This window comes from Bombina bombina, chromosome 9, assembly GCF_027579735.1.
Source record: "Bombina bombina isolate aBomBom1 chromosome 9, aBomBom1.pri, whole genome shotgun sequence".
Classification (NCBI taxonomy): Eukaryota; Metazoa; Chordata; class Amphibia; order Anura; family Bombinatoridae; genus Bombina; species Bombina bombina.
In genome coordinates this window covers 180,894,404-180,908,939 of record NC_069507.1, presented here as the reverse complement: position 1 = coordinate 180,908,939, position 14,536 = coordinate 180,894,404, and the positions used below count along the sequence as shown (strand labels likewise).

Genomic DNA, 14,536 nt, shown 5'->3' with positions numbered 1-14,536 from the left:
TGGCACTGATTGGCTAAAATGCAAGTCTGTCAAAAGAACTGAAATAAGGGGGCAATCTGCAGAGGCTTAGATACAAGGTAATCACAGAGGTAAAAAGTATATTAATATAACTGTGTTGGTTATGCAAAACTGGGGAATGGGTAATAAACGGATTATCTATCTTTTTAAACAATAACAATTCTGGAGTAGACTGTCCCTTTAAAAGTAACTATGTTATTCTATTTGGTTGATTCAGTAAAGTTCCTTTGCATTTTTCATTGTTTAGTGGATCAGCTACAGAGAATAATTTAGGAACTAGAGGTACATGAAAGGTTGTGAGACTGCAGATAACTGTTAGCAAGCACAGTGCATATAACTGATATATAGCTTCTTCTATTTCAATTGAAACATGCACAATCCTTATAGACTTTAATATTTTAACATGTAATTTCAGATGACTTCAACAGAGTGATTCTTTCGATGAAGAGGGGTGAAGAATACACAGACTACATAAATGCTTCATTTATTGATGTAAGAACAATAACATTTTCTTGTATTAATATATATATATATATATATATATATACTGTATATATATATATATATATATATATATATATATATATATATATATATATATATATATATATATATATATACACACATATATATATATGTTCATGTGAGCGGGCAGGGTCTGCTGTTTGTCTATTGCCCGCTGTTATCACTGGACAAGGAAATCCTTGTACATTGACGCCCTTTACTCTTGCACAATCTTGCAAGAGCAGGGCCTGCCAGTCTCCCTAAGTGCATGAGTTTGTGGTGTTTTAATTCCACCACCACTGAGGTAGCGGAAAGGTTATGAAGTCACTATTTCTGCTTAATTAACAACACTCTATATCTAATTTGGTGAACTGACACCTGTAGGTCATCAGCAATCTACACAATACAATATGTACATACTGTGTGCAATTTAGAGTGCATATTTTGGAGAAGAATTGGTAAAACTATGGAAACAGTGGGTGTGGTCATTATTCTTATAACCTACTTCTCTGCTGCAAAGTGTCCCTGGAAATTCTTCAACTGTTGGCAACAATGTTATGGATATCAGTTCTTTGAACCCTCAGAGGACTGTATGGAGCTTTCTTTAACTGATAAGAGACACTTACAACACAATGAGTATCTGTCAGTCTGTCAGACACTAATGTTCTTTATCGTTGTGTCCATCTGCCTTTATCCCCTCTGGAGGGGCATTTTAGTTAAACTGATAAATGGTCTATAAAGTTTAATTTAACACTAAATACATGCTAGACAGCAAGCATGAAGAATAATATGTAGATGTATTTGTGTACAACTGTATTAGTAAAAGAATAAAAGAATAAACAAGACCTTCACAGAAGACATAGCCACTTAATGACAGATAGATCAATGAGACCAATATTAGTAGACAGTAACTAAGATTTCCTAAAAGCATTTAAGACATTTACATTTGTATCGCTATATAGATGGAATTACTTGGTCGATTACTCCTTAAACAACAGCTATCATGCATCTTGTCTGTCAGTTTGTCTGGGGGACCTGAGTGGGGTAAGGACACCCCCTCATTCCCATCTTAACCAAAAAATTTATGAAGATCTTGAATACAAAGGGAGTATAGAGAAAAGTTGGGAAAATCAAAGGGGGAAGAGAAGAAGGTTGTTTAATATTTAGGTGGCCGCAAAGCAATAGACACGGCCATGTTGTAACTTAGGTTTTCTTCTCTGCTGAGATTAATTAAGGAAAGCTATAAATGGGTCAGTGGAATGTGCAACCAATGACTGTGTGGAATATAAAGTGCTAAGTCTGGAGAAAACACTTTAAACCCCAAATCATTCTTTCATCATTCAGATAGAGAATACATTTAAAAAAAAGTTTCCAATTGACTTCTGTTATCAAATCTTTGTTCTCATGTTATTCTTTGTTGAAGAGATACCTAGGTAGGTAGCAAGCGTGCACATGCCTAAAGTACTACATGACAAGAAGTAGTTCTGCCATCTAGTGTTCTTGCTAATGTATAAAATTGTTGCAAAACGACTGAAATATAGTGCTGTAGACACGTGCACACTCCTGATCTTGCATCCCTGCTTATCAACAAAGGAAAACTATAAAAAGAAAAAAAAATTGATCATAGAATTAAATTGGTAAGTTGTTTAAAGTGTATGCTCTATCTGAATCATGGGAAAAAATGTTTTTTATGTTCCTTTAATGTTTTCACATAGATTGGAAAGCCCACAATTTTCAGAATTAACTTACAGGAAAATGGGACAAAGTAAATGATAAAAGTATACTGTGAAGTTGATTTACTACATATTAATATTTTATATTATAATATCAAAAGTGTTTTCTGTGTCTTTAATAAAAAAAGGAAGGCAAAATTAAATGATTCAGACAGAGTATGCCATTAAAGAAAAACGCGAAACATTCAATTTAATACCATTGTAAAATTACTTTTTCTTTTGGTATCCTTTGTTGAAACTCAGCTGCTTTCCCTGAGGGCGTACTGGGGATGGCTCAGTAGTGTGCATGTGTTTTGAGTACCATGTGCATGCTTATGAGCATAGCTAGGATATTTTCTCATATAAATTAGCTAAATTTGAATAAAGTATACTAAAAATAAGAAGTAAATGTATTATTTTTTATTAGTAATAATAATAAAATGAATGTGAACATTTTTTAATTGCATGCTTTATCTGATTCATTCCATGTCCCTTTAACATAAAATCTATGTTTTGCCTATGTCAACCAGTAGGGGGCAGACTGTAACTATGCAGTGAACACAAGTTTGTCAGCAGCCATAATGATTTTGTTTTTTCCAGTTAAAATTAGCATGTGCAGTGGACGTGAAGCAGATTGTGTTCTGCTAGCCTTTACAATAATTAGAATATAATCTAATTTAAAGAAGTATTTTTTTTTTAACAATAATGTCCCTTTAAATTCCACTGTATTTTAATAATGTATGTAATTTAGTTAAACCCACATGTAATTTCCTAGATATTTTAATTAATTAATTAATAAGCAGTTATTACTGTCCATTTTCCATCTGATAATGTTTTTCAAATAGTCGTTTTCACACTTTTACAGTTAATAAACTGAAATAATAAAAATGTTATTAAATGTATAAACCATGCAATCAAATTGGGAATTTCTCTATCCACAGTTGTTATAAAAACACTTGGCACTTAAAGCTTGTATTCCTTTTTCAGTTGAATTAATTGTTTACTGAATAAACTTCTATTAAAATCCTTAAAGAGACATTAAAAAAAAAACTGGTGTGAACAAACAGATCCTTCCTGATAATGTATGAATCAGTTTAAAATATATTTTAGAGTATTTGTTACTTTTTCATATATCCTGTATACATATTTTGTTTTTTAAGGGTTATCGACAAAAAGACTATTTTATTGCAACCCAGGGGCCATTGCCTCATACAGTGGAAGATTTCTGGAGGATGGTTTGGGAATGGAAGTCTCATACGATTGTTATACTGACAGAGCTGCAGGAACGTGAGCAGGTACAAGACATTAGATGGTTGAACAGTCAGTTGATTTTACTGTGACTCAAGCAGTGTGACCAGTACAATCAGTATTTTATGGTGGGGATCAGTTAAAGGGACAGTATACTTTAAAAACAGAATTTATGCTTACCTGATAAATTACTTTCTCCAACGGTGTGTCCGGTCCACGGCGTCATCCATTACTTGTGGGAAATATTCTCCCCCACAGGGAAAGGCAAGGAGAGCACACAGCAAGAGCTGTCCATATAGCTCCCCCTCTGGCTTCGCCCCCCAGTCATTCGACCGACGGTTAGGAGAAAAAGGAGAAACTATAGGGTGCCGTGGTGACTGTAGTGTATAAAGAAAAAATTTTCAACCTGATTAAAAAACCAGGGCGGGCCGTGGACCGGACACACCGTTGGAGAAAGTAATTTATCAGGTAAGCATAAATTCTGTTTTCTCCAACATTGGTGTGTCCGGTCCACGGCGTCATCCATTACTTGTGGGAACCAATACCAAAGCTTTAGGACACGGATGAAGGGAGGGAGCAAATCAGGTTACCTAAACGGAAGGCACCACAGCTTGCAAAACCTTTCTCCCAAAAATAGCCTCCGAAGAAGCAAAAGTATCAAATTTGTAGAATTTGGCAAAAGTGTGCAGAGAAGACCAAGTCGCTGCCTTACATATCTGGTCAACAGAAGCCTCGTTCTTGTAGGCCCATGTGGAAGCCACAGCCCTAGTGGAGTGAGCTGTGATTCTTTCAGGAGGCTGCCGTCCGGCAGTCTCGTAAGCCAATCGGATGATGCTTTTAAGCCAAAAAGAAAGAGAGGTAGAAGTCGCTTTTTGACCTCTCCTTTTACCAGAGTAGACGACAAACAGAGAAGATGTTTGTCTGAAATCTTTTGTAGCTTCTAAATAGAATTTTAGAGCACGGACTACGTCCAAATTGTGTAACAAACGTTCCTTCTTTGAAACTGGATTCGGACACAAAGAAGGAACAACTATTTCCTGGTTGATGTTCTTGTTGGAAACAACTTTTGGAAGAAAACCAGGCTTAGTACGCAAAACAACCTTATCTGAATGAAAAACCAGATATGGTGGATTACACTGCAAAGCAGATAATTCAGAAACTCTTCTAGCAGAAGAAATAGCAACCAAAAACAGAACTTTCCAAGATAATAACTTAATATCTATGGAATGTAAAGGTTCAAACGGAACCCCTTGAAGAACTGAAAGAACTAAATTTAGACTCCAAGGAGGAGTCATGGGTCTGTAAACAGGCTTGATTCTAACCAAAGCCTGAACAAAAAGCTTGTACATCTGGCAAAGCTGCCAGTCGTTTGTGCAACAAGACGGATAATGCAGAAATCTGTCCTTTTAGAGAACTAGCTGACAACCCTTTATCCAAACCTTCTTGGAGAAAGGAGAGAATCTTTGGAATTTTAATCTTACTCCAGGAGAATCCTTTGGATTCACACCAACAGATATATCTTTTCCATATTTTATGGTAAATCTTTCTAGTCACAGGTTTTCTGGCTTGGACCAGAGTATCTATCACAGAATTTGAAAACCCACGCTTGGATAAAATCAAGCGTTCAATTTCCAAGCAGTCAGCTGCAGAGAAACTAGATTTGGATGTTCGAATGGACCTTGTACTAGAAGATCCTGTCTCAAAGGTAGCTTCCATGGTGGAGCCGATGACATATTCACCAGGTCTGCATACCAAGTCCTGCGTGGCCACGCAGGAGCTATCAGAATCACCGAGGCCTTCTCCTGTTTGATCCTGGCTATGAGCCTGGGAAGGAGAGGAAACGGTGGAAACACATATGCTAGGTTGAACGACCAAGGCGCCACTAATGCATCCACTAGAGTCGCCTTGGGATCCCTGGATCTGGACCCGTAGCAAGGTATCTTGAAGTTCTGACGGGACGCCATTAGATCCATGTCTGGAATGCCCCATAATTGGGTTAACTGAGCAAAGACCTCCGGATGGAGTTCCCACTCCCCCAGATGGAAAGTCTGACGACTCAAATAGTCCGCCTCCCAGTTGTCTACTCCTGGGATGTGAATAGCAGATAGATGGCAGGAGTGATTCTCTGCCCATTGGATTATCTTGGTTACTTCCTTCATCGCTAGGGAACTCTTTGTTCCCCCCTGATGATTGATGTACGCAACAGTCGTTATGTTGTCCGACTGAAATCTTATGAACCTGGCTTCCGCTAGCTGAGGCCAAGCCAGGAGCGCATTGAATATAGCTCTTAGTTCCAAAATGTTTATCGGGAGAAGCGACTCTTCCCGCGACCATAGGCCCTGAGCTTTCAGGGAGTCCCAGACCGCGCCCCACCCCAAGAGGCTGGCGTCGGTCGTGACGATGACCCACTCCGGTCTGCGGAAACTCATTCCCTGAGACAGGTGATCCTGGGTCAACCACCAGAGAAGTGAGTCCCTGGTTACCTGATCTACTTGAATTTGGGGAGACAAGTCTGTATAGTCCCCATTCCACTGATTGAGCATGCATAGCTGTAATGGTCTTGAATTCGAGCAAAAGGAACCACATCCATTGCTGCGACCATTAGTCCTATTACTTCCATGCATTGAGCTATGGAGGGTTGAGGAATAGAATGAAGCACTTAACAAGCTTTTAGAAGCTTTGCCTTTCTGACTTCTGTGAGAAAGATCTTCATTTCCACAGAATCTATTATTGTTCCCAGAAAAGGAACCCTTGTGGACGGTGACAGTGAACTTTTTTCTATGTTCACCTTCCACCCGTGAGATCTGAGAAAGGCCAACACAATGTCTGTATGAGCCCTCGCTTTGGAAAGGGACGACGCTTGGATTAGGATGTCGTCTAGATAAGGTGCTACAGCGATGCCCCTCGGCCTTAGGACCACTAGAAGGGACCCTAGCACCTTTGTGAAAATTCTGGGAGCGGTGGCTAAACCGAATGGAAGAGCCACAAACTGGTAATGTTTGTCCAGAAAGGCGAACCTCAGGAACTGATGATGAGATTTGTGGATTGGGATATGCAGATACGCATCCTTTAGATCCACGGTAGTCAAAAATTGACCCTGCTGGATTGTCGGTAAGATTGTCCGAATGGTTTCCATCTTGAAGGATGGAACTCTGAGGAACTTGTTTAATATCTTTAAATCCAGAATTGGCCTGAAAGTTCCCTCTTTTTTGGGAACCACAAACAGGTTTGAGTAAAAACCTAGACCTTGTTCCCCGGAGGGGACTGGGTTTATCACTCCCATCTTTGATAGGTCTCTTACACAATGTAAGAATGCCTGTTTCTTTATCTGGTCTGAAGATAAGCGAGACAGGTGGAACCTTCCCTTTGGAGGAAGTCCCTTGAATTCTAACAGGTATCCCTTGGAAACTATCTCTAGTGCCCAGGGATCCAGAACATCTCTTGCCCAAGCCTGAGCGAAGAGAGATAGTCTGCCCCCTACCAGATCCGGTCCCGGATCGGGGGCTACCCCTTCATGCTGTCTTGGTAGCAGCAGCAGGTTTCTTGGTTTGTTTACCCTTGTTCCAGCCTTGCATGGGCTTCCAAGCGGGTTTGGGCTGGGCCGCGTTACCTTCTTGTCTAGCGGCAGTGGAGTTATTAGCTGGTCCGTTCCTGAAATTGCGAAAGGAACGAAAATTAGACTTGTTCTTAGCCTTAAAAGGCCTATCCTGTGGGAGGGCATGGCCCTTACCCCCAGTGATGTCTGAAATAATTTCCTTCAATTCCGGCCCAAAAAGGGTCTTACCCTTGAAAGGAATATTCAGTAACTTAGTCTTGGACGACACATCTGCCGACCAGGATTTTAGCCAAAGCGCCCTCCGCGCTACTATAGCAAAACCTGAGTTTTTCGCCGCCAATTTCGTTATTTGAAAGGCGGCATCCAATATAAAGGAATTAGCTAACTTTAATGCGTGAATTCTGTCCATGACTTCTTCATAGGAAGTCTCTTTCTGGAGCGACCTTTCTTGTTCTTCGAACCAAAAGGACGCCGCTGAAGTGACAGTAATAACACACGTAGCTGGTTGAAGGATGAACCCTTGCTGAACAAAAATCTTTTTAAGCAATCCTTTCAATTTTTTATCCATAGGATCTTTGAAAGCGCAGCTGTCCTCTATAGGAATAGTTGTGCGCTTCGCTAGTGTTGAAACAGCTCCCTCAACCTTCGGGACCGTTTGCCATGCGTCCCTTCTAGGGTCTACTATGGGAAACATTTTCTTAAATATAGGAGGTGGGGCAAAGGGTACACCTGGCTTCTCCCACTCCTTTTCCACTATGTTCGCTACCCTCTTAGGTATTGGAAAAGCGTCGTCGTGCACTGGGACCTCTAAAAATTTGTCCAATTTGCACAACTTCTCTGGTACTACCATGGAATCACAGTCATCCAGAGTAGCTAATACCTCCTTAAGCAAAGCGCGGAGATGTTCTAGTTTAAACTTAAATGCCACTAGATCAGGTTCTGCCTGTTGAGAAATTTTTCCTGAATCTGAAATTTCACCCTCAGACAGCCCTTCCCTTACAGCCAATTCCGATTGATGCGAGGGTAAAATAGATAAGGCATCGTCAGCGTCTGATTGTTCATTCTTTTTATCTGTATTTAAAACTGAACAATCACGCTTTCTCTGAAAAGCTGGCAGTTTGGATAAAAGATTTGCTATAGAATTATCCACTACTACTGATAATTGTTGCATAGAAATAAGCACTGGCGCGCTAGGTGTCGCCTGCGCGGGCAAAGCTGGTGTAGACACAGAAGGAGAGGATGTAGAACTATCCCCACTACCTTCATTAGATAAATCATCTTGGGCAACATTATGAAAAATAACAGAGCTGTCCTGATTTTGTTTGGACGCTATGGCGCAATTATCACAAACACTCGAAGGGGGAACCACATTTGTCTCTATACACACAGAACATAGGTTATCTGATGGAACAGACATGTTAAACAGATTTAGGCAGGCAAACAATGCAATAAAAACGATTTTAAACAAAATGACACATTTATTTCTGAATGTTCAAAAAACTATGAAGGCAATATCCGATTTTTCTGAAATTTGGACCCCAGTGTCTTAATGCTTAGAAAGTATTGCACAGCAAATATGGAGACTCAAGCAAACCGGAGCTAATTGTTAGATTTAACCGTTTTTATACACTACAATCCCTGCTACAGCCTTGTTGCAGCTTTTTATCTTCCTTAGGGGTCACCATTCACAGAAAAAAGCCTTTTGGAGTCACTTTCTGAGCCACAGGACCCTATCTGCATGCACTGCCTTGTAAATCAACTGTGCAGCTGAAGCACCAAAATGAGGCTTCCTCCCTCAGCACACTAGAGTGAAGGGGCCTTCCTGACTAGATTTAGGTGTCTAAAACAAGCCAGATCAATAAAAAACGTTCCCCAGTGTATGTGAGCTTATAAAATATTTCAAATGGTATCATATTGTAATAAAAAACAATCGATTTTGCCCCTAACAGTGTCTACCAGCATAAAAAACAAAAAGGGGAAGCCTGTTATCTTTTTTTGCTGAGGTGAAAGAAAAATGGCTTACCTTTTCCCCTGAGGGGAAATATGACTGTCATCTAGCATTAGCCTGTGTTGTTAGAAGGAGACCAGTCATACCTGAAGCAGATGAGTCTGCAAACTGTTACCCCCAACTGAAGTTCTCTTGTTTCAACAGTCCTGCGTGATAACAGTAATGGATTTTAGTTACTGGTGCTAAAATCATAGCCCTCTTAAACAGAAATCTTCATCACTTTTCTGTTATAGAGTAAATAGTACAAGCCAGCACTATTTTAAAATAACAAACTCTTGATAGAAGAATAAAAAACTGCAACTAACACCACAAACTCCTCGCCATCCCCGTGGTAGATGCTACTTGTTCAGAGCGGCAAGGAGAATGACTGGGGGGCGGAGCCAGAGGGGGAGCTATATGGACAGCTCTTGCTGTGTGCTCTCCTTGCCTTTCCCTGTGGGGGAGAATATTTCCCACAAGTAATGGATGACGCCGTGGACCGGACACACCAATGTTGGAGAAATTGGTTTTCCCTTAATGTATTTCCAATTACTTTTTTTTACCAGCTGCAGAGTATACAATTTATGAGATTTGCTTTTTTAAGGTTTATTTGTGTATATGAATTAGCTGATTTTGTGTTTTGAAGCCACAACCTAAAAAATGGGTTGAGCTTGTAGGTATAATCAGATCTCATTACTTTATTACATTGTGTACATATACCTGCTTCTTTATCTTATATCTGTCTGTAAACCAATCACCAATACTTGGAGAGAACAATGGAAAATAAACATTTTATTACCTTATCTCTTCTATACCTCACTGGGAGTGTAATTTCTTCTGCTGGCTGCATTTACACATCTTGGCCTTAAGACCAAAAACTTTCAGGATAGGTGGGGATACCACAGGCTAAATCAACTATTTCAAATGCCAATATAAGGGTAATGGAAATACTTGTAAACAATTTAATACACTCCAGCAGGTAAAGTGGATCATTGGGAACAAATTAAAGGGGAGAAAATTGAGTAGACTGTCCCTTTAAAAGGGACATGAAATCCAACATTTTTAATTCATGATTCAGATAGAGCATATCATTTTAAACAACTTTCCAATTTACTTCTCTTATCTAAATGGATTCCTTCTTTTGGTATTCTTTGTAGAAAAGCATACCTAGGTAGGCTCAGGAGCAGAAATGCATTAGTGGGAGCTAGCTGTTTATTGGTGGTGCGCACATGTCTTTTGTTATTGGCTCACCCAATGTGTTTAGCTAGCTCCCAGTAGTGCATTGCTGCTCCTTAAACAAACAATACCAAGAGAATGAAGCACATTTTTTAATAGAAGTACATTGGAAAGTTGTTTAAAACTGTGTGCTTTATCTGAATCATGAAAGAAAACTTTTGGGTTTCATGTCCCTTTAAAGGGAAATGAAACCCAAATGGTTTCTTTTATGATTTAGAAAGAGCATGCGATTTTAAGCAACTTTCTAATTTACTTCTATTATCTAATTTGCTTCCTTCTCTTGTTATCCTTTACTGAAAGGTTTATCTAGGTAAGCTCAGGAGCAGCAAAGAACCTAGGTTCTAGCTGCTGATTGGTGGCTGCATATATATACCAATTGTCATTGGCTCACCCATGTATTAAGTTAGAAACTAGTAGTGCATTGCTGCTCCTTCAACAAATTATACCAAGTGAATGAAGCAAATTTGATAATAGAAGTAAACTGGAAAGTTGTTTAAAATTGCACGTTCTACCTAAATCATGAATTACATTGTTTGGGTTTCATGTCCCTTTAAGTTAGCATAGAATACATATATTTAGTAATTAGAGCACTCTTATAACACTCTTATGCTTTAGAAAAAGGCTGGATAATATTACATCATTTCTCTTGCTAATTAATATGTTTGATATTTGTACGGAGTTAGCAATCTTAGGAACAGTTTCCAGTGGGAGTGCTGCCCTGACAGTGATATTGCAGCTGTCTCTGACCATTGGCAGCACTGGAATGTCACAGATACTATTGCTGCCAGAGAACAAACTCTAGTTAACCCATTACATACCAGAGAGGGCTGCATAGAAAAGCAATGTATTACAGCTCCCTCACTAGCATTTACCCAAGGTCAGGATTCTTAGCCACAGCTGACACAGGTACTGTAATTACCTTGTAATTACAGGACATCTCTGTTGTGCAGCTGTAGAAAAACACATTAGCCAAGTGTAAAGTTTTTAAACAAATTAACACCTTGTTTGCTGCAATCGACTCTATCCTTATTTGGATTAGACAAACTGGGCTGCAATTTGCAGAAAACAAGGTTAGCCATTGCCATAATGTTAGTATGAAATGCATTTTTTGTAGTCCATTTGGGAAATATATGTAGCAGAGCCTTGAGAAGTCAGAAGGGTGTATTTACAGCTCTAAGAATTAGAAAAAAAATACATAAAAAGAGGGGCAAAATAAATAATGACAGTATGTTCCAAAAAAAATATATTTTATGCCGTATAACTAAACATTTTAAATAAAAAAATAAAAAATCATGGTGTTTACTGTTCTTTTAATACAATAGGCTGCATGATGGTCTATGAATAATAATTAAAAAAAAAACAATGTTTCTATTAAAGTAAAAGAAAAACAAATAAATTAAAGGGACACCATCACCATTACAAAATATTCTAAACTTTTCATCCATATGGAAAAAAAAAATCTACACTTTTTTGCATTAAAAAATGTGAAGGAAAGCTATTTCCTGTTAATTTCAACTAATTCAGCTATATCAGTTGTGTATCACCTACGTATTCTCATTGGCTGATAGATACATCTTCTAATGCTGATTGGCTGAAATTAACAAGCGTGATTATTACCAGGTATTTCCTGCTAATGTTCAGCATTTGTAGATAGTACCTAACAGCCAATGAGTGTTAGTTGTTAGCACCTATTATCCAATGAGCAGGAAGCACACAACTGATACTAGTATATTAGTTTAAATTTAAACAGCTTTTCCTATTTTCAGAGGAAATAAAAAAATGTCACCATGTTTAAATGCTTTTTTTATATAGATAACATTTTATTAGTACAGTGTCCCTTTAAGACCCAGAAATTGGAAACAAATAAATAAATATTTAATGTTGTATCCAATTAACAGGAAAAATGTTTTCAGTATTGGCCTTTAGAGGGCTCTGTATCCCATGGAGAAATAAACATAGACATTAAAAATGACCGGCTTTTAGATGCAATAAGCGTGAGAGACTTCATAGTTACAAGTAATCAGGTAACTGTTTTTTTATTATCATATTAAATAATTACTAAATAATGCATCAGAATATTATGTATATTTTTTTTTTTTACAATGAATATTGTCCTAGATTTATATATATATATATATGTGTGTTTTAATTAAATTGCAATGTGTGTTAAATCTTCATCTTTCTTAGGTATATTTGTTTAAATTTGCGCTTGTGTTATTTAGTACATGAGTAAATAGCTATATTTTAGAATGTATAAAAAAACACACAAAGTAGCTTATGTTTGTGCCTGGTACATTGTATTTTGTGTATTATTTCAAATATTCACAAAACTCAAACCTATCGGGATAAGCTGCCTATCGCTGATCCCCGCCCTGCATTATGACATTCTGTTGTCTGGTGATAGACTGATATGCACACGGTCAGCATAGACTAAGTTTCTCTCTTTTTTGTTAAATAAAATAGGCACAGCATACACTCTAATGGTGGAGATTATTACAAATACAATTCAATAATAATTTATTTATTTTGTATTCCTATAAAGTGTATTATTAAATGGATATGGAAATAAACATTACATTTTCATTATTTTGAAATTGTGCACTTGAAAAAAAAAACTATTTTTATTATGAAATTTACTTCATTGTGATGGTATCCTTTGTTGAATCTTAGCTCAATTCTAGTTTGTGTGTGTCTTGAGTACTATATGCAAGTGATGTTTGCAACAGGTTTTTAAATTGTTGCAAACATCACTGCCATATAGTGCTCAAGACACATGAACTCTCCTGAGCCTACCTTGGCATCCTGTAGTGGGATGTTTCAACAAAACAATACCAAGAGAAAGCAGTACATTAGATAATAAAAGTAAATTAGATTTTTTTTTTTATTTCAAGTAATCAGAAAGTTTAATTTTGACTTCGATAAAAGCTTCACAAATATTGTGTATGTTTGTTTTTTTTGCACATCTTAAATCAGAATCTTTTGAAAAGTAACAATTTTATAGACTGTTAAAGAGACATGAACCCATTTTATTTTTCTTTCATGATCCAAATAGAGCATGCCATTTTAAACAACTTTCCAATTTACTTCTATTATTTAATTTGCTTCATTTTCTTGGTATCCTTTGTTGAAAAGCATACCTAGGTAGGCTCATGAGCAGCAATGAACTACTGGGATCTAGCTTCTAATTGGTGGTTGCACATATATGTCTCTTGTAATTGTCTCACCCAATGTGTTCAGCTAGCTCCCAGTAGTGCAATGCTGCTCTTTTAACAAAGGATACAAAGAGAATGAAGCCAATTTTGATAATAGAAGTAAAGGAAACTTTATTTTTTATTGTATGTTCTATTTGAATCATGAAAGAAACATTTTGGGTTTCACGTCCCTAAAAGTGTGTATGTAAAAACAAAATGTATGCTTACCTGATAAATTTCTTTCTTTTGCGATGTACCAAGTCCACGGTTTCATCCTTACTTGTGGGATATTATCCTTCCCAACAGGAAGTGGCAAAGAGAGCACCCACAGCAGAGCTGTCTATATAGCTCCCCCCTTAACTCCACCCCCCAGTCATTCGACCGAAGGCCAAGGAAGAAAAAGGAGAAACTATAAGGTGCAGAGGTGACTGAAGTTTTCAATAAAAAATACTATCTGTCTTGAATAGACAGGGCGGGCAGTGGACTCGGTACATCGCAAAAGAAAGAAATTTATCAGGTAAGCATAAATTTTGTTTTCTTTTGCAAGATGTATCAAGTCCACGGTTTCATCCTTACTTGTGGGATACCAATACCAAAGCTTTAGGACACGGATGAAGGGAGGGACAAGACAGGAACCTAAACGGAAGGCACCACTGCTTGCAAAACCTTTCTCCCAAAAATAGCCTCCGAAGAAGCAAAAGTATCAAATTTGTAAAATTTGGAAAAGGTATGAAGCGAAGACCAAGTCGCAGTCTTACAAATTTGTTCAACAGAAGCATCATTTTTAAAAGCCCATGTGGAAGCCACCGCTCTAGTAGAGTGAGCAGTAATTCTTTCAGGAGGCTGCTGTCCAGCAGTCTCATAAGCCAAATGTATGATGCTCTTCAGCCAAAAGGAAAGAGAGGTAGCCGTAGCCTTTTGACACCTACGCTTTCCAGAATAGACAACAAACAATGAAGATGTTTGACGAAAATCTTTGGTTGCCTGCAAATAAAACTCCAAAGCACGAACGACGTCCAAGTTGTGCAATAAACGTTCCTTCTTAGAAGAAGGATTAGGACACAGAGAAGGAACAACAATCTCC

At 38.0% G+C, this 14,536-nt stretch overlaps 1 protein-coding gene across 1 annotated transcript in view; it reads left to right on the top strand.

Annotated features, from left to right (window-relative positions):
- PTPRE (protein tyrosine phosphatase receptor type E) overlaps positions 1-14,536 on the top strand; it is a 487,247-nt gene that overhangs the window by 431,576 nt on the left and 41,135 nt on the right. Inside the window, exons 16-18 of the mRNA XM_053692511.1 lie at positions 434-510; positions 3,395-3,529; positions 12,160-12,285. Coding sequence (XP_053548486.1) covers positions 434-510; positions 3,395-3,529; positions 12,160-12,285 — 338 coding nt within the window. The remainder of the gene's footprint in view (positions 1-433; positions 511-3,394; positions 3,530-12,159; positions 12,286-14,536) is intronic.